At 40.0% G+C, this 23,504-nt stretch overlaps 1 protein-coding gene and 1 long non-coding RNA gene across 5 annotated transcripts in view; one reads left to right on the top strand and one right to left on the bottom strand.

Annotated features, from left to right (window-relative positions):
* sulf1 (sulfatase 1) overlaps positions 1–23,504 on the top strand; it is a 70,956-nt gene that overhangs the window by 15,668 nt on the left and 31,784 nt on the right. For all 3 annotated transcript variants that reach the window (XM_057823824.1, XM_057823825.1, XM_057823826.1), the window contains exons 2-5: positions 9,816–10,073; positions 10,298–10,537; positions 11,053–11,204; positions 17,143–17,312. In XM_057823824.1, the coding sequence (XP_057679807.1) occupies positions 9,896–10,073; positions 10,298–10,537; positions 11,053–11,204; positions 17,143–17,312 (740 nt within the window). In that variant the 5' untranslated portion in view covers positions 9,816–9,895. The remainder of the gene's footprint in view (positions 1–9,815; positions 10,074–10,297; positions 10,538–11,052; positions 11,205–17,142; positions 17,313–23,504) is intronic.
* Positions 1–23,504, bottom strand: part of LOC130908426 (uncharacterized) — an 85,090-nt gene that overhangs the window by 31,869 nt on the left and 29,717 nt on the right. The window lies entirely within an intron of this gene.

Below are 23,504 nucleotides of genomic sequence, written 5' to 3'. Positions count from 1 at the left end.
CTCCAGATGTTAATAACAATCAAAATACATGTTCTGTGCTAATTATTTCTTCAGTTACTGTTCCGGTTGTTTCATTAATTGCTAGTTATGTTATTTGGTAACACTTTATATGAAAGTGTGACCATAAGACTGTCATAAATCCATCATAATTACGACATGACACTGATTGAGTGACATAATTTTCCGGATGACACTTATTGACATCTGTCATATGCATTCAATAATGCCCATGATAGTCTTATGGCAGTCTTATGACGCAGCTGTCAAATAAAGTGTTACCTATTAACCCAATAAATCAACAAATAAGCCGCACTGGAATATAAACCCCAGGATTTAAAATGAGGGGAAAAGTAGCGGCTTATAGTCCCAAAATTGTGGTATGTCTATAAATAGCATTCCAAACTAGTCATGTTTTCATTTGTGATTTGTAATAAAAAGCCATTTTGTGTTTTAGAAAATACTCTAAACAAGTCAAACAAGATTTAAATACGATAGATATTTTCTTGGTTGGCCATACGTGCCCAATATGCCATACTTTGCCTACCATAGCTCTCTCTAGTCAAAACAAGGTAGCTTGGTATGACCTTGGCTACATGCGCTCTAAAACCATTTCCCTCTTAAATGCTCCAAAACCCAGCGGACCACCGTGTGTTTTGGAAAACCCATTCCACCTTTTTTGAAGTCTTCTTGGATCAGGATTCCTTTAATTATACATGAATGATGGCGATCGGGAGGGTACAGCCTGGCAACCTTGGCCGTACAAAGCAGCTCTCAGCTAGTTTGATAGCTAAGTCAAGGTTGACGTTTGGATAAATAAGATCACTGCCAGCCCCTTCCAGTGAAAATGGATTGGACGACTATCGCTTTCATTAGCAACCAGTGCGCTAAATGGGTAAGCTAGCAAGTACAGTAACAACAAACAAGCATAAGCGGATTTTAAGGCCCCCCCCGGTGGCCAAAATGTGTCATTGCATGTAATTGACTTTCCTATATATATAAAAGTTGTAAAGCAATATAACTGCAACAAAAATGAATGAAATGAACAAAAAAAAATTTTTTTATAATGGGTCAAAATTATTTTTCGAACAGATCATGTGACTAGCAACTTGGACGGTCATTTGCTTTGCATATAATTTTCAACAACAACAAAAAATTAGGGGAGGGCGATTTTATTTTTCAAATGATTTTTTTTCTTTGATTGAAAATATTTTTTTTTGATTGAAGGAACTTTTTGGGGGGATTGAATGATTTAGACACAAATGTCCTACCCATAATATGGCCCAAACACAAAAAGGATTGCTTCAATCTAGAGCTGAAACGAATACTCGAGCAACTCGAGTAACTCGAGTTTAAAAACTGATCCGAGTCATTTTATTGACCTCGAGGAATCGTTTAATTTTGCCAGCTCTAAGCATCACGTTTTGCCCAGACTACTTTTAATGCGGGACAACGCGCTGATGTCACGTGCGTAGAGGAAGAAGCAATAAAAAAAATATAAAAAACCTTTCTGCAGCCGACAGCGCTACATACTACGCCGACGTTGCTAAAAACTAGCCCGCATGATGCTACGACGGTAGCAGGTAGCATCTGATGCGTCTCATAGATATCACATGTATGTTGAACTAGATGCGAAATGACAGAGTCAGCGGTGTTAGTAAACAGCCGCCATCTTATAGCAGTATACTTCTCGGCGCTAATAAAGAAGATTAACGTTACTCGCTCACGTAAAGTTAGCTCTGCGCGTGGCTAACGTGTCTTACATACAGGCTTTGTTTAATCTGTAATACAGCAGGTATCTCGCTCTCCCGCACCTCTCTCACCCCTGCATGTCACGCGGTGCATTCAGGAACGCATGCAAATATCCCCGCCATATTATAACCTGATATGTTACAATACATTTATTTTGAACACTGTAAAAAACTCAAAATCCTATCAGAACTTACAGTTTAGACTAACTTAAAACTTAACTAGAACTTAAAAATGGCTTGACACAAATGGAAATTCAATTGAAACACGTGGGAAAAACACCTAACTTTTAAGTGATGTGTGTTATCAAGCGTAATGGCATTTTTAGGTAAGATATATATATATAATTATATATATATATTTTTTTTTATAAGATCTAAAAGTTTTTCCAGTGAAAGCAGTGAATTGGTCAGGGAATTTTTGTATTCCAGTCACATCTGAGAGGCAATTGTTGGCTGTTTTCAACAATGTACATCGAAAATAAAGACAAAGATTGACTGAAAATGGTTCAATATTAGATGAAATGTCTTGTTTTCTCATGTATATTTATAATTGCTCTTTACCTAAAAAAATATATGTTCTATCCGATTACTCAATTAATCGATAGGATTTCCAGTCGATTACTCGATTACTAAAATATTCGATAGCAGCAGCCCTACTTCAATCAAAGAAAACTTTTTCAATAAAAAATTAACTGTTCGAATGCAAATTTTTCAATCTAAAATATTTTTTCGCATTCAGAAACTTTTACTATGATTGAAATGTTTCTTTTTTTTTTATTGAAGTGATTTTTCTTTTTGAAAATATATATCTTTTGAAGCAACTTATTTTTTGATTGAATAATAAAGACAAAAATGTCCTAGCCAAAATGTGGCCCAAACACAAATCAACATTACTTCAATCAAAAAAGTTGCTTCAATCAAACCCCCCCCCCCCCCAAAAAAAAAAAAATCTAAGAAAAATAGCTTTCACATGCATATGTTTGAGTTTTTTTGTGTTTCAAATTTATTTTTGCATTCATACACATTTTTGGGATTGAAGCAACTTTTTTTTCATTGAATAATAAAGACATATGCTCCACCCAGGGGATAAAATTTTTGACTGGGGTAACTACATTGGCACGACACCGGCGGGCATACCATATTCAATGGATGACGATCTTCGCGAAAACTATTGCCTAAGCAGCCTGATTTAAAATTCCCCTCAAGAATGATGGGGAAACAAAAAACACTCATTGTCAACTTATAACTTATTATTATTAATATTCTAGTAAGTTAATTTTATTGCTGACAGTGTGTTTCGGGTCATCAACATGTTGTGCCCCCCCGTCCTAAAAAACAAACTCCGCCTATGCAAACAAGAACTTCCAGCTAGTTTGATAGCTAAGTCAAGGTTAACGTTTCGCTAAATATGATCGCTGCCAGCCCCTCCTAGTCAAAATGGATTGGGCGAATATTGCTGTCATTAGCAACCAATGCGCTAAATGGGTAAGTTAGCATGTACAGTAACAATGTACAAGTACTTCCCACCACTGGATTTTCTTAAATACTCCGACTTAAGGGTCTGAAAACACAAATTTAAGCCAACGAAGAGCACAGAGACCCCCTTCAGAGTACTCAATTTAGCTAACTCTCGTTAGCTTGGGCTCTACGTTGGCAGCGCACCCCTGACACAGACGCTCCTCAGTGTAAAATAGCCCTCGTCATTCCTCATGGCAGCCGACCAGCCAAATTCCCAGGGATTACAGAAATATTTGGACAAGCCTCAATGTTAACATAAGGCCTTCCCATAATCATTTTCCCCCTCTGAGAGCAAGAGGGCAAATTCAGAACGCGACGGCGTTTTGTCCCAGGGATGGACAGACTGGGAGAAGATTTTTTAGAAGCAGTCAAATGACCATTGTTCTCCGTTGAGTGATTTATTTGAAAGCGACGTGGCATCTGGTTTGGGTTTTGACTCGCATCTTGTTGTGGGAACGTGAACCTCCTCACCTCTCCCGCCCTCTTCATGTTAACGTGAACAAGATCCAGCCTTTTGGCCAGACTTTGTGGATACTTAAAGGGGGCGGGAGGGGAAGGGGGGGGTTACCTGGATCAATTTTCCAGTGTGCGTCTGAGCAAAAGCATCGGCTTATTTGTCTCCTCGGTGCGTCTGCTGTTTTTCAGTGACAGCTGATAAATGTTCAGACCGAACACAACCCAAGCCAGATGCAGCCTTTTGGCCATTGTTGAAATGAATCCGCGAGCCAATCACAACCAGACCCTAACGTGACTTTTGTTACCTTCGTTACGCACTCATTTTTCCTCTCCGTCTCCCCCCTTGTAACCCGCAGAGTGTAGCCTCAGGTTGCTGAGGTTGGGTTAAACAAGCCGCCATCAAAGCCGTATTACTATTTGGGTCAGGGCACGGTCAGAGTGCTGCCCGATGTGTGGTTTGAGGGCCCCCGAAACCGAAGGGCACGCATTGCCAAGCTAGCCGAACAGCGCCGCTGCCCCGGTTGGTTACACAAGCAAGCTGCTCTATTATGTTCGCCGCACAAAGAGCACCGCTGTCGTCCTGAATTACCGCGAGGAAAGCTGCTTGCGCCAGAACGGAGAAGTCGAAGAGTTGCACAAAAATGTGTTGTGAAAGGAAAGATAAGTAGGCTGTTGAGAGTGTTGAAAGTTACATACGCACTGCCTTTACACTTGGTGAACATTGAGGAATGAATTCCTTACTGTAAATAAAGGAGATCCTGCTGGTTTACATTTTGAAATCAATCATTCAACACAGTAATGGGATTTAAGATATATTTTGTATTACTAATAAAAATATTGATTGAAAAGAGCATTTTAAAGTGGCTTAGGTGTAAAATCGGTATGAAATGTATAGGGCTGCAGCTATCGAATATTTTAGTAGTCGATTAATCGATAGACTAGTTAGTTCGAATAATCGAGTAATCGGATAAGGAACATGAAAAATTAAAATACCTGAGATGAGCCTCAAATGTTTTTTTTTTTTTTTTTAAATGAGAATCTATGTACAACAAAAAAACAATTGTTTAACTTGCATAGAAAAAGTCCACGAGCTTAAATGCTATAAAATGCAAAAGTTTTTTTTTTTACAATGCTCTTAACGAATGGTTCAAACACATATTCCCACAACAAAACGGCTAAATATACCTATAAACTCAATTCTGAATGCATTAAAAAACATTAGCTCAAACAAAAACTTAGTTTACGTTGGTCTTAACAGGGAGCAGTTGGATTCAGCCATGTGAAAAGAGGCAGACCAGAGGGCAGTGTATCCACCCTAATCACTAACACCAGATGCCATCACTTTCAAAATAAACCATTACAACGCCACTTTAATTAAACGAATACTCGAAGCAACAAAATTTAATTTGAATAATTTTTTCTAATTGAATACTCAAGTTAATCGATTAATCGTTGCAGCACTAGAAATGTGTTTTGAAGTTAAAACGTCTTCCTGTGTCTTTTCTCCCATGGATTCCTTAGCCGTTTTTATGGGTCTCGTCATGGATTTACCTACCACATTTCTTGTTCCTAGATTTTGTCTTTCAGGGCTGAACTTTCTAAGAACAACTGACAAAAATGACCCTAAAATGTTTGGTCCAATACTTATTGTGGGTGCCGTTACTGCTGTTGCAGCGTTTAATCGATTAACTCGAGTAATTCGCTTAGAAAAAAAGTTTGTTATAAAAGTGTTTACAATTAGTTTTATTGATTTTGGTGGATACACTGCCCTTTAGTGGCAATATTGAATATGACATCACTCATTTCACTTGGCTGAATCCAGCTGCTCCCTGTTAAGACCAACATAAGCTAGGTTTTTGTTTGAGCTAATGTTTTTTAATGCATTTGGAATTTAGTTTATAGGTATATTTAGCAGTTTTTGTGGGAATATGTGTCTGAACCATTTGTTAAGAGCATCTAAAAAAAAAAAAGAAGTTTGCATTTTATAGCATTTAAACTAGTGGACTTTTGCTATTTAAGTTAGCCAATTGTTCTTGAACTTAGATCCTCATTAATTTATTTTTTTATACCATTTGAGACTCAGCTCAGGTATTTTAATTTTTTATGTTCCCTATCCGATTACTCAATTATTCGAACTAACTCGTTTATCGATTTATCAACTACTAAAATAATCGATAGCGGCAGCCCTGCTCATTATGATGGACGGTCCTACCGAATGTTTTCTTGTTCTTCGTAAAAACTGGCTTTGGCGGCTTAACCATTTATGAACACCTGGAAATGGCTGTAATGACTCTAGAACAGGGGTGTCCAAACTTTTTGCAAAGGGGGCCAGATTTGGTGTGGTATAAATGTGGGGGGCCGACCTTGGTTGACGTCCTTTACGTAGAACAATATATTTAAGCAAATTGTAGCAAGCCATTCTGTGTGTCACATTTGCTTTATCATTTTTTTTTTTTTATTAACAATTTCAACAATCTCGCAACTAGCCTTTGTGGCGTTCTCTTACAACTCTTGGGCACTTGCGAAATACTGCTGATGAGAAATTAAACTAACTTCAAGTTGCTTCAATGTCTCGCTGAGTATCTTCCCTGTAATCTTGTTGTACATGTCAGTGTGTCTTGTTTGGTAATATCGCCTCACATCGAACTCTTTAAAAACAGTGACTGTCTCTTTGCAAATGAGGCAGACTCAGTCGTTGTGTATTTTAGTGAAAAAAATAGTCGGCCGTCGCAGTCAACTTTCTTTTTTTTGTTGATTGTCGCCATTTTAGAAAATTGTGAAGTAAAGGGTCACACAGGGTAATGTTGCTTAGAGTGCTGCTGCATTTTAGTGGGTAAATGAGGAGCAGCAATTAGTGTGTAAGCTACTTCATATGCTGGTAGCAGTACTGCTGACTAATTTATTAAGACTGTGTCCAGGCCAGACGTTATTGATTTTATGACAGAGGCTGGGGGCCGGATGAATATGGTTTTCAAGAACAGATGGAAATGGCCGCAATGACCATATACTGTTTGGTTTGAGACTTTTTTGCAAGTCTATCATGAAGGATGGAACGAAAAAGTTTCTTGTTCCTATCAGAAACTGGGTTTGGTGGCTTAACTTTCCAAGAAAAACGCCTGGAAAATGGCCACAATTACGCTACAATCTTTGGTTCGAGATGTTTTTAATGGGTCTTGTCATAACAGATGGACCTGCCAGTTTCTTTGTACGTAGCAGAAAAAGATTCGGAAATTTTTGGTGGGTCTACTCGTGATAAACATGCTACCAATTATCAGGTGTCCCAGTGATACTGGACTTTAAATTTTTGAAAGACACCTTAAAAATGTGCCTACCATCCTAAAACGGCACCTCCAACCATAATTTTAGAGTCCCTGTCTTCTCGAGCATGGGTTCTTTTTTTTAACGTAATGTTATTCCTTTACTATGACGAGGGATTTATGAAAATGACATGAAACATCAGGGGTTTTTGCGGATTTGGCCTCACGTGTTCTAAATCATATTTTTGGAGAGATGTTATGACGCATCGGAGATTATTTAAAAGCCAACGCGTAATCATTTCCTTCTTCATTGGAGACATTTTGTGTCCGCATGAAAACACCATTTTAGTGCGAGGCTGCCAACGAATCAATGCAGTGACCCAGTAGCACCATTGGCAAACACGCTCGGAGCTGTTAGCGCTGATAAGCGAACACTGAAGGGAGTGAAGCTGAGGTTGAGAGGTAACGGGCAGTTCAAGGGGACAGCGGCAGCTGCGTGACGTCGGCGACAGCGGCGCTAATGATAGCGTTTGAGCAGAGCGGATCGGTAACGCGGGATTAGTGGCAAATTCCACATTCCTGTCCTCACTTTAATTGACATAAAGTGCATTACAGTCACCCTCATGCCTGTCTGACAGTTGGTTTCAGGTCCCTCATAGTTGGACAGAAATAGAGACTTGACTTTTTTTTTTTTTTGTGACGAGTCATTGTTTCTGGGAAAGCATTGCAGCCAGGCCCTTACCGCAGGAATATGTTTTATGGCCAGAGAGTGTCTTAAGAGTCTCTGTGTCACAGAGGTTTGCGTATGTGATTCAATGTGAGGTTCTGTCCACCACAGGGGGTGTTTGTCCACGCGGTGCCAATGTTTGCACAGGGCTGTCATGATGACTGGGCCTGGCCGGCTCATCTGGAACACCGAGTAAAGTGCTCTTAAAGTGCAGATTATCGCGCTTCTTGTCATATCGTCGGACGAGAAGCAGACGCGACCGCGGAACCGCACGCCAAGAACCAACGTGTTTCGTCACCTATACGCGCTCACAAAGTGGATTTGTTGATGTATTCCTAGGAAGTGACTACAGCCCGGGTGGATTACATCTGACGACACGGTGGATTGATGAGAAGATTATTTGCAAGTCACCCTTTAAACAGCTCGGAAGAGCTCTGCATCAGGAGCCAAATGTCATAACAATCGTGATTTATTTCAGGATACAATTTGGACTCCTGAAAGTAGGGGTGGTCAGTTTAAGGTTTGTGGGCTAGGAAATGGCCACCACTGATCAGACTTGGAGCCAAATTATCAGACTCCCTGTATCTTTTCTGATCCTACTGGCTAGGGGTGTGACAAAATATCGAAATGGTGATATATCGTGATACTTTGTATCCCAAAAGGTTATCGATATGCTCCTCCAAGAATCGAGATATCGTTTTAAGAAAGGTGCCAATGTCTAAAATAAAAATAAAAAATTAAAAAATGAAGGAACAAGTTGCTACCAAAATCTTCCACCATAATAGTGTCTCAGTTAACTCTAAGGCTGCCTTGAAGGTGCTTGACACCCAATCCATTTAGACTGGGAACGTTCGTTCATTTGAAACCAGAGCATTCATAGTCATTCTCTCAGATTTTCAGGGCATTTAGAGGTCACTTGCTGTTCATTTTAGGGCATTTCCAGGTCATTTCCTGTTGAGTTTGAGTCATTGCCTATTCATTTGGGTGATTTCCAGGTCTGTAACACAAAATGAACAGGAAGTGACCCATAAAATACCCCCAAATCAACAGGAAACAACTGAAAATCAACAGGTAAATGACCTTAAATGGCCCAAAATTGCCTTATTGCCTGGCATTGGCTGCCACTGACGGCCATAGACGCTCAATCCGTTCATTCGCTGCCACTCTCCCAGTTCAAATGGATTGGACGTCTACTAGTGATTAACTCATTCCAATTCAGAGCAGAAGCTTGTTTTTCTGTTTATTAGTTGTTTTTTAGAATATCCTAAAATGAGTTCCTGACCAATTTATCGATAATCGTTGTATCGCCGTATCGTCGGATCATTGTTATCGTGAGCTTTGTATTGCAAACCGTATCGTATCGTGAGGTACTAAGCAGTTCCTACTCCTACTACTGGCTCTGTGCATCAAGGGGTGGAGCCATCCAGAAGGGTTTGACAAGCCTCACGCGTCCCACAGACCTGATATTTTATTGCTAAAATTAATTTGTCTTCACCGACAATCCAATTTTGGTCTCTTTATTAGAAAGAATGTCCTCCCATAAAGCTTTCATAGTCATCCAATTTATACAAGTAAGAGACCGTGTTTTCAGGGCAAGCTATAGAGGCCCTGACATCACGAGAGATTGCGGATTGCTGCTGGTTATCTGTGATTGGCGACTGCGGCGGCGGGGTTAATGTAGCGGAACCCTCTCGGTGCCCCTAAACACCTCCTCCTCCTTCTGTAGTGTGGTCTCATCCTCCCTACTGTGTCACGCTTGACTCATCGCGTGGGAGGAAGTGGGGGGATATTGAATGACGGGCGGTAAGCGGTTCGCAATTGGCTGACGTGGGAGAGCGCTTAGCTCGGTCGGTCAGACAGACGGACATCTCCCAGCGGTAGGGATGGATTCAAAGTTGTTTCATCGGAGGGACGATGTAGGCCTAAGTGATAAGAAAGGACGAAAGTGAATGTGACTGAAGAGATCCCTGGAAGGAGGTCTGTTTTTCTAAATTTTCACGATTTTGTCTGGTCAGGCAATCCGAGTTTTTGCAAAACTAGGGTAGATTTACTATTTCAGAACTTGAAAATGTTGATTCTACTCTCTTTTGTCTATCTGTTTTATCACAGTTGACCGCAGTCGGGTGCTAGCAAGCGGCCTGGCCGGACCCCCAGACCCTCACCCCGACTAACCGCCCACCCGACACAAAATGCTTCCGCTGTGGTTGTCCTGCTTGGCCTTCTTTTCGTATCTGGCCCTGGCACCCGGTGTATCAGCCTACGCTACCACGCGGGCGCAGAGTCTCCGGGGTCGCATTCAGAGGGACCGCCGGAACATACGGCCCAACATCATCCTCATCATGACAGACGACCAAGATGTGGAACTCGGTGAGTAATGTTTCACTGCAATTTCGCTAACAAATCTGCAATAAAGCAAGGGAGAACATCGCAGTCCTCTCACATGAAATATTAAACACAATTGCCGAATGACCATCTGTCCTATTAGCTGTACACATTCTAATTATTCCACCACTCAGAGAAAACAATTTCCTCAACCATTCTTAAAAGGTCACCTTCCCCCTCACATTCTGAAGCTCCTCCTCTTTCTGCAGGCTCTTTGCAGGTCATGAACAAAACCCGCAAAATCATGGAGGACGGCGGCACCACGTTCACCAACGCCTTCGTCACTACACCCATGTGCTGCCCGTCCCGCTCCTCCATGCTGACGGGCAAGTACGTCCATAACCACAACACCTACACCAACAACGAGAACTGCTCGTCGCCTTCGTGGCAGGCCCAGCACGAGCCGCGCTCCTTCGCCGTCTACCTCAACAACACTGGCTACAGGACAGGTGGGCCCAACAATCTAGTGGAAAAACACTACACACCGACTGTTTCGATTATATCGTCCTCATCAGTTAAAAAGCCAGTCGTGACTTCTCAACCTCGGATCCATTAGCGGCTCCCCTCATTTCAGATGTATTGACTCGGCGCTTGTTAGGTTTACATTTTTTACCGTAAGCCGCGGACCACGCCGCGCTGCCTGGCTGTCTGTCTACTGTGAGAAATGCAAACACGCCGACGCCTGCCAGGTCGCTGTCGGGCCTCATCAGACAGTGTCTCGCGTGAGTGATGTGGGGGCGGCGCGCTGGCTAGCTCAGTAGCGCAATATAACATAACCAGTTGGTCTACAAATACAACTTTTAAGTGTTACTCCTATGCACTAAGACTCATGTATCAAAGTCATCTTTGTCGCAGGCCAGATTTGACGAGGATGCGCGAATGAACATTCATTCCCAGTCAATATGAATTGGACGTCTATCACCGTCAATAGCACTCACACATGATCATTCGTCTCTTTTGGCAGCCTTCTTCGGCAAATACCTCAACGAGTACAACGGCAGCTACATTCCACCCGGGTGGCGCGAGTGGGTCGGCCTGATCAAAAATTCCCGCTTCTACAATTACACCGTCTGTCGCAACGGCTACAAGGAGAAACACGGCGCGAGCTACGCCAAGGTATGTCTTCCCAATAAATCCGGCGATAAAAACTGGAGACAGTTAATTCCTCTCACGCATTTGTTTTCCGGAAAATTACAGGTTAGCGCTTCTCTGCTTAGGAACAGAGACTTCTCTTATCACAATGCTGTGAAGGAGTTATGCTAGAATTAAAGGGGATGACTTTATGACTTGCAGTGTTTAGACAGTAACATTTAGGTAACCAAAATAAGGAGCCGATGCGAGGTGCGGTAAACACCACCTTGGGTGTACGCTAAAAGAATGCAAGTACGGTGTATAGTTTGTTGCAATTTATACTCCAGAGCGACTTATATGTGAAATAGGATAGTGAGAGACAATTTGCACTTCAATAATGTAAGCAGAAGAACAGGCTTACATTCACATCCACAAACAATACTAATAATAGTAATACATTTTATTTCTAGAGCGCTTTTCAAGACACACAATGACACTTTACAAGAAGATGGGAACACAATAGCTTAACAGCATTAACAAAACAATCATAAAAATTAGATTAAAAGCAGGACAAAAGTAAATATAAATGTAAGAGGTCAAGATTAAACCGAGATAAGGATAATGGTGGAGAAGAAAACGTAAACAGGTGTGTTTTGAGTCAATGACAAATACTGGCTGGTCATTAACTCAAATGTCATGTACAGTAATGAGCTTACCATAACTCATAAATACCATAAATGGTATGGACAGTAACTGAAGAAATAATTTAGCACAGAACTTTGAACATTATTTACATATTGAGCACCTCAATGGATGCTGGGAGTAGGGATGGAAATCAAGAACTGGTTCCCATAAAGAATCGGTCCCGTGCATTTAAATTCCATGGAATCGTCTGGCAGTTTTTCTTATAGATTCCAACCACAAAGAATTACATCACATATTTTACTTACACATGCTTGATTCAGTATGTAAAACTCATGATTATTGAAAGAGGAACTATTCACCAAGTACAATCTGAAGAGTCGTCGCGAAGTGACATTGCATTGATTTCTCACCTGCCAGGTCATTATTCACGAGACTACTTAAAGAAATTGTGATTTTTTTCCCCCCAAAAAGTCTATTAATGGGTCTATCGTATTCCTCGTCAAATACTCTATAAGAAAAATACAACATATATGCACCTAATATAATCCTAAATGATTTTATTAGCAATTTTAATACTCATTTCGGTCGGTAGTCCACCAATCGGTGTTTTTTTTTCGGAATAATTTGAATTTGGTGTGTCGTGGGGCCAATCTGGCTACTGATTTCACACAAAAGCATATACCTCAGCATCCGATGGTGGTATTTTTGTGTTACCACGACTAACGGAAGTGGATGTTTCAAATTACTTCTCGAAATGCACCTGACGACTACAGCCAATGAACATATCTTCGCCCGTAATTCGAGATAGGATGGTCCAACTGGTCCCAAACCACTTTTATTCTACTCAGTATCAAAAGGCCTTTCCATAGAGTACCCCAACTAGGAAGTTAACAAATCCAAGATAATGGAGGATTGTGCTAAAATTCCTCTTATGTTGTATGAGATCCAGCCGTCCTTATGTAATTACACCAACCTAATTATAAACTTGTTAATATTTGGGACAACAAAAGAGATACTCTGCCCCTGCTGTCTGGACTAGCTGAACACTTTCTGTGTGTGCAGGCTTTCTCTACCCCGTCTGAGAGTGCTTGTTCTTCTTTTTCCCCCAATTAGTATCGATAAAGAATCGAATTGTTAAACAATATCGATAATGGAATCAGAATCGTAAAAATCATATCAATTCCCATCCCTAGTTAGGAGGCATGAGATTTGTCTCATTGATCTGGTACACCCACAAAGGTTGATGGGTAATTGGTTAAGGCCACAGTAACTGAGAGTATCTTGTTCACTATCTTGGAATCATGTGGCGTATGAGACTCAAGAGCAGCCTGTGATTAAAAAGGCAAGTGTCTCCATACTTTGTCCCCGACGTCACTCGCCACATTATTTTACATTGCCCTCAAGATGAAATATCTGTTCTTGGGGTTGCATTTTATTAAATAAATTTCCCCCCAAAAATTGGGACTTCGGTGCGACTTACGTTTTTTCCCTTCGTTATGATGCTTCTTTCCAATTATAGGCCAAAAAATACTGCAGTAGGAAGACAGAATCATTTTAATTCACTACACTGCTGTTCAATGGATTGGACGTCTATGACCACCAATGGCATTCAATGAGTAAGATTCCAAATTCCCACATCAGAACTGAAGGTAGCCCGGAGTTCATCTCAGTCTCATCAGATCACAATGTTTGAAGAATGTCCTGACAGCGCCGAAAAGGGAGACAGCGCGGTTGTCAGGCTTGTGCGAGTTCTGCCATTTTTTTAACAGCAAATAGGAAATAGAGTGTCCATTTGCTTGAAAAACCACAAAGTGCTGACCACGTCGGAGTCTTGTAAACACCTCGGCGGGCGAAGCTCGCGCCCGCCGTCTAAACATTTGTTTGCACCCGTCTCTCGCGCGGCTCGGCCCGTCACGAAAAGCTTGACGAGCGATAAATCTCGGCGAACTCTGAGAAGATGTTGGCACACCACCGTCAACGCTCACTGACAGCTCTTAGGAAAACACGCGAGCGAGACGGCCGCGAAAATGGACAAGAGTGACCGCGAAGGGGTTCATCTCAGCAGTTGGTGGTAAAATTCCCTCACATTCCTTGAGAGGTGGTGAAAGTACTCACAGTCTGTACATAAGTACAGAAAGAAAAAAACAGAATTTGGAGGGAAAATAGAAGTAGTGATTAATCTCTTTCTTGAGCAAAAGTACAAATTTTGAAGTATAAAACAAAACACAAAGTTTGTGATGCTTTAAAGATACAAAAACATGCATTGTAAATGTGTTTTAACAAAAAAAAAAAAAAAAAAACACTGAAGCATAAAACGCATAGAAGATTCTACACTCTATATACTGGAGTGTTAGTATACATGAAGGTAAGTGAAACCTATGGAAAGCGAAGGTTATGTACAGTATTCAGTTCAGTATGTCTGCCTGTTTGTCTGTACAGTATGTTTGTGTTCAAGCGTAGACTTCACTATAAATTGACGGGACACGGGGCTCGGGGCCAATCCGTAGGGGCCTCTTTTCAAAACCAAATGTGCTAGTGACCTAAAACCAAAACAGGCACCTCCCTTAGGCATATATGAGTCTCCATGAGCAACAACATCAAAAAATTGAAAGTTGTTGCCTAATAAAATCCCGATTAATTAATTTTTTATACAAGTATAACAGTATAAAATTCTCAAATTTTAGGCTAGATGCACACAAATCACCAATTGCAGTGATAATCACCTATATTTTCAGGAACAATAGCAATATTTAACATATCATATAAGTTTTTAACCCAAAATTGCCACTTATTTTTTTATTTAATTTAGTTTAGTTTAGTTTTCAATAGCTAATAAATCACTCTATTTTCACATCAGAAACTTAATACTTGAGGAAAGCGTACTGAATCATCTTAATTTTACTCAACAAAAGCAAAATTTCCATTTTTCTATATACAATCACAACTTATTTAGGTTGAATTCCGCTATTTTGTAAAAATATAAACTACAACATGGCGGCCATCATAATAATACCACCATAACAAAGAGCTTTTAAGTTGAAAATACTTGAAAATAAATGTTCAAATCGCATAATTTGTACAGATATGAACGTAAAGCAGTCTAAATTCTGGGTTAAAAGCAAAAAACAGGCAGTTATCATTCATTTTACGTAAATATTTCAAGCAGAAGTTACGGTATTGTGTAATCCAACATGGCGGCCATCACGAAACAAAGAGCTTTCTAAGTTGAAAATTCTTGTAAATAAATGCTTAAATCTCAAAATTTCTATAGATATGCACGTAGAGACTCTTGTTTAAAAGCAAAAAAACGGGCAGTTATCATTCATTTTACGTAAATATTTCAAGCTAAAGTTAGGCTAATTTTTTCCATTCATTTCATTGCATTCACAACGTTTCAAAGAGCGTGCATGGTGCGAAAAATATAATAATTACCTTGAATCCTCGACCAAATCCCTCGAGACACTCCTGCCTGCTTGTATGCAGTAAAACTTTCATCCTATTTCCACTTAAATCCAGCGTTAGAACGCAGCGTGTTTGAGTTTATCACAGTGAAAGCCAACTCAACTTCTGCCTGGGTCTGGCCCCCTACGTGAAGGCGTGGCGCAATATCTGTGGTAGCTGTCTTGTCAACTGATGATGGAGTCTATTGTTCAAGATAACTCAACACAGAATAATATGAATGTCAAACTTGCAGGATATGCTTGTAATATGAAATGGAAGCGGTAATTAAATTTTGAGATGATGAGGTCAAAGGTCAGATAGGTGAGAAAAAAATTTTGTGATAACTTGATAACATATTAGCCTATTTAACTCAATTTTGCATGGTAAGTGATATGATGAGAAGAGAAAGGGTCAAAGGTCACAGAAGTCAGAAATATGTTGCTGAGTCGGAAGTCTGCTATCTGAGAACGCTTCTCCAGTTTCTATTTCTGAGGGATGATTATTAAATATTTTGTTGTATTTAAATAATTTTTCATCTAAAAAAAAAAAAAAAAAGATCTGGGTTTTTGGGAACGAAACTGTGAGAATTGCTATGTAATTTTATGTATTGTAACCGTAATTTTCGGACTATGTGCCGCTACTGAAAGGTGGAAAAGCGCTATATAAGTATAACACCATTTACCATTAACACCATTTACTTTTTTCCTCTCATTTTGAATTCTGCAGGTTTTAGTTCAGTGCAGTTTATTTGTTGATTCATTTGGGTTAATAGGTAACACTCTATTTGACAGTGATGTCATAAGACTGTCATAAGACCATCATAGTTATGACATGATACTGTCATGGGCATTAATGAATGGTTATGACAGATATCATTAAGTATCATCCAGCAAATTTTGTCACTAACTCCATTTATATCTAGTGCGAATCTTATTACATCAATTCAAAAGTGAGTTAAATTTGCCGGATGACACAAAATGACATCTGTCATAAGCATTAATTAATGTTCATGACAGGTTCATGCCATAATTATGACGGTCTTATGACAGTCTTAACAGTGAGCACAGCTGCGGCTTATAGTCCGGTGCAGCCTATCTATGAACAAATGTCGTTTTTGTGTCAAATTTGGTGGGTGGCGGCCTATAGTCAGGTGCGCTTTATAGTCCAAAAATTACAGTATTCATAATCAGAGGTGTACTGTGCAGATAACGCAGATTCCTTGGCAAATTTCATGGACAACCTCGCAAAAAAAAAAAAAAAAAGAGAAATTTAATGAGATTCTTTTTTTGAGTTTCATGCTAAGCAGCGCAATTTTAAAACGTGAGGAATTGAATACCTACCAGACAAAATCAGCAGCCTTTTATTAGACACTTCATCAAGATGAGTAATCATGAAAATAAAAAAAGAACCAGGAAAAAGCGTGAGTCAACTGCACTGTCCTGTAAAGAAGAAAACAGCTTTTGAACAACTGCCCACTGCAGTGACTTGTCCACCATCCCCTCACACAAAATTCACACTTCTCTGGCACGTGCGACCGCCGCCCTGGCCTTTTAAACAGTTTGACTGCGAAGCTTATTCATAAACCCCTACATCTACTTCATTCCGAGCACGCCCTTGCACGTGTCTGTCGGAAACTTGGCGAATGACACTGAAAAAGCAGAAGACACCGTCTGGAATACGAGTTTGGTCGACTACTCGGTGTCACGTTCAATCGGGCCGGGATACCCGGATGGGGGAACAACCCTTATACTGTACACACACGCAGGCAGACTGCCAGCTGTTGACTCAACAGATCGGTCCTGTGTGTGTACTCGCTGAACCCGCTTCACACCCCTGTTTTAACCCTTTCTGTTCGAGTGACTACTTGAATGTAACACATTTCCGACTTCTTTTTCAGGACTACTTCACCGATCTGATCACAAACGACAGCATCAACTTCTTCCGCATGTCTAAAAAGATTTATCCGCATCGACCAGTGATGATGGTCATCAGTCACGCTGCGCCGCACGGCCCGGAAGACTCAGCGCCGCAGTATGCCGAGCTTTTCCCGAACGCCTCGCAACACATGTAAGTATTTTGGACGTTCAGTCTATTTGAATGATGCTGTTCCAGTGATTGATGGTGATAAACGTCCCATTCATTTGAACTGGGAGAGGCCGGTAGTGAATGATCGTGTTATGATGATATGAATGATAACATTTGTTGCTGTTTTTCATTACTATCAGTAACTAAAAAGACCGAAATTTTGCCATGAAAAACTGGTAATTTTGTCTTGGGAAAAAAACACGTTTGAATATTAACTCATTGGCTGCCATTTTGATTGGTAGAGTGATAGCAGATGGCAGTCCGTAATTTTCAGGCTATAAACCGCTACTTATTCCCTTCATTTTTTATACTGCGGCTTGTAGTCCAGTGCGGCTTATTTGTTGATTTATTTGGGTTAATAGGTAACACTTTATTTGACAGCGGCGTCATAATACACTATCATAGGCATTACTGAATGCTTATGACATATGTCATTAAGTCATTTGGCAAATTAATTCACAAACTCCATTTATATCCAGCTCGGCTCTTTTACATCTATTCAAAAGTGAGATAATTTGCCGGATAACACTAAATGACATTTGTTATAAGCGTTCTTTAATGCTCAAGACAGTGTTATTTCATAATTGTGACTGTCTAGTGACAGTCTTATGGAGCCACTGTCAAATAAAGTGTTACCAAATACCATAACTAGCAAATAATGAAACAGCTGGAACAGTAACTGAAGAAATAATGAGCGCAGAACATGAATTTTAATTGTTATTTACATCTGTAGCGCTGCAATGCATACTAGGAGGCATGTTGGACAACAACAGTGTTGACAACAGGTGGCAGCAGAGGTTGACTGTCTACCCCAAGGTAGCAGTGATGGCCAAATGAAGCTTCTTGAAGCAATGAAGCTTTGCAGCCAATTGGTTCAAAGCTTCATGGTGGTTCATTTGGTCTTATGACAGTCGTATGATGCTGCTGTCAAATAAAGTGTTTCCGGTTAATATCTTTTGGCGTTAATATCCCATAATACAGTGATGACAGCTGCGGCTTATAGTGTACCTTATCTATGAACAAATGTCGTTTCCGTGTTAAATTTGGTGGGTGGCAGCTTATAGTTAGGTGCGCCTTATAGTGCGAAAATTACGGAAAATGAATCGGGCATCTACTGTATCCTTGTCAATAGCAGGCAATGAGATAAAGAAAATCGCAGGAGCGCAATGGAAAAACTTAGTAACTGACAAAATTGAAAAACTGTATACAGTTATATAGTCGATTTTTAATGGTGAATTTTGAATATTAACTGTAATTAAAGCGGAAGTTCAAAATTTTTGACATTAGGCTTAATGTTTGAGTAAGCAGGGGTCAATTAGTTGGTGGAGTTCATTTCAACAAATTCCGTGCAGTTTGCAAGTTATTTGGTAGTTTCAGGGCTACGGTGTGGCTAAGCTTGCACGAGTCAATGGCACCTTCATAGCATGCCAAAAAAAAAACGATACAGATCTACAAACAGATCCAACATAGTCAAATAAATTCAAAACACAGCTCATTGTTCCAAAACACCCATCCGGCCAAAACAATGTCACACCAAACTGCCGTAATTCATTTCATTCTGCAGGACTATTTTTTTAGATGTGTAATACGACCACAGTAAAGAGGAGTGCTTCGGCCACTCGTGCTCACGCTGCATTCGATGAAGGTGAGAAGTTGGAGTTATCCCGCTCGGAGGGTACCAGTTGCAACGTCAAAGCGTTCTGTTACAGTCCGCGAATGCGGAGAACAAGATTGGACCCAAAAACAGACAACAGAGGGGAAGCGTTCAGGGATTTATTAATCACAATCAAAACAAACTCGCGGACGCGGAAAAAGGGGACTAACAAAAGGGGTCCGTGACATATAGGTCGACGGGGATCAAAAAACGCGAAAACTGAGCAATGGGGCAGATAGCCAAAAAGACAAGCAAAAATACACTCGGTACCTGCACAAGGTAGAGGATCACAAAGCTAAGACGTCTGACGAATTACATGACAAACACAGAGAGGCTCGAAAGCAGTATGTGCGAATGGCGACCAGCAAACTAATCTCTCGGCACCGTTGTGTTGGTTCGCCACCGTTTATATATTAGTGTTGATTAGCTGGAACTCGCTGCCGGTGTGACGTCGAGAATGCTCCCACAGCTGGCTCTGAAACAAACAAAATCTAACCAGCAGCGGATCATGACACGTTCCAAGCGAATGTAAACAGCAAAAATGGCTGAACGCGACAAGTGTTTTTTTAGTTTGGCCATCAGAAGACATTTTGACCTCCAGCAAACCTGCCTTCTAGTAAGCGATCAAATAGTGAAGGCGTTTCAAGGATATTTTTCCAGATCGGAGGTTGGAAACTCTGACTTCCACCTTTCTCGAATGCAGTATCAGCCTGCTGTGTTAACTGCTGACTGGGAACATTGCGAAATGTGCATTCAGAGCAGTGGTTCTTAACCATGCTAAAGGTACCGAACCCCGCAAGTCTTACATGTGGATTCACCAAACCCTTTGGAATTAGATAACAATTTTTTTTTTTTCAAAATTCAAAACCGATATATCGAAGTTAGCAAGCATTCAAAATTCTTCTCATTGTTGTTTCATGAACAGGTTAAAATTTAAAACCATGCTCCCCATTGGTCTGTTGTATTCCCTCATACCAAGTGCAAGTCAACCTTCCACTGGGCAAACAAGTTCCTCCTCCCATCAGATCAAGGATTAGCAGTTCAAAGAAATTAAGCCTGTAAATTGGGAGCAAACCAGTCTAGTGCTGCAACGATTAATCGATGAACTTGAGTATTCGATTAGAAAAAAATATTCGAATTCAATTTTGTTGCCTCGAGTATTCGTTTAAAGTGGCGTTGTAATCATTTCTTTTGAAAGTGTTTGCATTTATTTTTATTGATTAGGGTGGATACACTGCCCTCTGGTCTGCCTCTTTTCACATGGCTGAATCCAACTGCTCCCTGTTAAGACTAACGTAAGCTAAGGTTTTGTTTAATCTTTTTTAATGCATTCATAATTTAGTTTATAGGTATATTTTGCCGTTTTTTGTGGGAATATGTGCCATTTGTTTAGAGCATTGTAAAAAAAACTAGCATTTTATAGCATTTAAGCTCGTGAACTTTTTCTATGTAAGTTAGCCAATTGTTCTTTTGTTTTACGTAGATCCTCATTTTTTAAAATAAATGTATACTGTTTGAGGCTCAGCTCAGGTATTTGAATTTTTCATGTTCCTAATCCAATTACTCGATTATTCGAACTAACTAGTCCATCGATTAATCGACTAGTAAAATATTCGATAGCTGCAGCCCTAAACCAGTCCAAAACCTTTCTAAAAAGCCACTTTGCCTAAATTTAATCAGCGTACGAAAATAGGGCTCTGCGTTTCTTTACCTTTGCTGAACCCCATAGACTTACTCACCGAACCCCTGGGGTTTGATCGAACCCAGGTTAAGAACCACTGATTTAGAGGCTGTGGAAACAGACAGAAGAAAAGGGCAAAGCAAAGTTTTCACAAATTTCCTATGAAGAACAAGGAACAATATAAACTGGTAACTTGCTGCTGGCTATGACATAAAAATCAGTGGTGAAAAAAAACAATGTGATATCACTCCGCCCTGTTCCTCTGCAGAGCTAGATTACAAATGTTGCTGTTCATACTGCAATTATTGACATGCGATGGTAAGTTTTATTAACTTTATCCTGAAAACATAGCCAGCACTATTGATTGCATGGGTCATCGATGATTTTTATGTGTGCATATGTTTTTATTGGCATGCTAAGTCAGCCCAATTGACTTGTGCTAGCTTGGCAACTCCAGAGCTCTGAAACTAACAAATAACGAACAAACTACACGGAATTTGTTGAAATCAACTCCACCGACTAATTAAACCCTCGCTAACTCGAAGATTAAGCCTGATGTCAAAAATCCTGAACTTCCCATTTACCTTGAAGGTGCTGATGCTTAAAAAAAAACAATAATGCCAAAAGCCACTAGATTCCCTAAATCAACAAACCAGTGGTGTGATAAATCACCACACAACACATTCAAATGGTCTAAAAATAAAAACAAAAAGCAAAAATGGATCAATTAATTAACTTGAAATTACTGACACTTTTAAAAGTAATGATGTCGAAAGTCTAGAAATTGTCCCTAAATCAGCAAATCACAGGTGTGATAAATCACCACAGAACATAAACATATGGTGCAAAAACTAAATCAACAGTTCATGTAAATTAAAAAAAAATATGAGGTGGAGAACACACATTCATCATTACCATACAGGGAAAGAAGTAGCCACCAACAAAGACCTAATTATTGATAACTTTTTTACAAAAGACCACTGCAACGCATGCTGGGAACTCCGGCGTTCTCCATATCTGCGAGTCCTTGTCAAGTCTCACTAAAGTTTCTGGCGTCACTTTCCCAGCATCCCGCGTTCACCCTCACCGTCCTCACTTAACATTCCCTCCCTCCTGTTTGCTCTACCGCTCTGTCGCTCCATTCATCCCCTTCCTCCTTCCCTGTTTTTCCAAGTTTCTTTCTTAGTTTTCTGCACCCCCCCCCCCCCCCCCCCCCACACGCGGGACTTCCTGACCCTGTCCATATCAATCAGTACTTTCTCTCTCCGGGCGCATCCCAGGGACCAGAGGAATGCATTGTGTGCTTTGGAGAACACCCTTTGTGGCATTATTAATTTATTTTTAGCCCCCCCAAACCCACGCAAACTCCTCTGGCTGACCAAAGGGGGATTGTGTTGTGGTGGAGGTTGCACATTATGAAAGGATCTACTTTTCCTTCTTTGGCTGGATACGGATTGGATCTTTACTGTCGGGGCAAAAGCAAAACAGATTCATGTTCTGGTGAAGAAGCCAACTTTTGCTTATAAAAACTTCACAAGATTCGTGAAAAGTTAGGCAGCGTAACTTCAAGATTGGACAATTTTTATGTAAATAAATAAATTCTCTGATACTTTTGCACAAAGAAAAAATCTTCCCCTTACTTTTTAAAAATGTTTATGAATCGTGAACGAAGTAACTGATGTTTCCATCCTGGAAATCAAGTACAAAACTTCTGTCTATAATCTTTCCCGCTCTATTCAACTCCCCCTCTTTGTGCTGTCAGCCCCCAAATACTAATGTACGAACTAAAGGCAAACTCATTCTCATGGAATTATGTATAGGTTTGTCACAACTAATTGGATTAACGAACAACTAATGGATAATCAAATGAATTAAGAACTATTTTGATAGCTGAATCTTTTGAGGCATTAATGACTGAAAAAATGTTCGGCCAGCTAATGGGAAATATTCTCTTTTTAACAGTAAGGCCGGGCGTTGCTCAAGTGTGTTTAACGTGAATAGGGCTGCAGCTCTCGATTATTTAAGTAATCAATTATCAATCATTTAGTTCGAATAATCTGAGTAATCGGATTAGGAACATTTAATTTTTTAGAGAAGTAAAACAAAGGCTTGCTAAGATTTCACTTTCAAAAGAGCATTAAATGCGAATACAAAATAAACTGCCCTAGTGTTTTTTTTTCAAACGATGCAGAATTGCACTTTCCTTTCACAAGAGCAATAAATGCAATTAAAAATAAAATACCTGAGCTTTACCTCAATCAGTATAAAAAATTAATAAATGAGGATCAAAGTACAACAAAACAACCGCTTAACTTGCATAGCAAAGGTCTGCTATCTTAATGCTACAAAATGCTTTTTTTTTTTTTTTTTAACAATTCTCTTAACAAATCGTTAAAACACATATTCCCACAAAAAACTGCTAAATATACTCCTGAACTAAATAATTAACGCATAAGCAAACATATTAGCTCAAACAAAAACTTACTTAAGCCTTATGTTGCCCTTAACAGGGAGCAGCTGGATTTAGCCATGTTAGACGAGTTATGACATATTCAATATTGCCATTACAGGGAAGTGTATCCACCCTAATCAATAAAACTAAATGCAAACACTTTTAAAACAAACCATTACAACGCCGCTCTAATTAAGTCAATCCTCAAAGCAGCAAAATCTGATTCGAAGGTTTTTTCTAATCGAAGTACTCGAGTCAATCGATTAATCGTTGCAGCGCGAAACGTGAACGCAATACAACCGAATCGCAGATAAAACATGTTTTCCTTAGAGATGCAGCTGTAATGTAATTATTAGTAAAAGGACACCATAAAGTGGTTAATGCGCA

The sequence above is a fragment of the Corythoichthys intestinalis genome, chromosome 20 (genome assembly GCF_030265065.1).
Source record: "Corythoichthys intestinalis isolate RoL2023-P3 chromosome 20, ASM3026506v1, whole genome shotgun sequence".
NCBI classification, from domain to species: domain Eukaryota; kingdom Metazoa; phylum Chordata; class Actinopteri; order Syngnathiformes; family Syngnathidae; genus Corythoichthys; species Corythoichthys intestinalis.
This window is presented reverse-complemented; position numbering and strand designations above follow the sequence as displayed.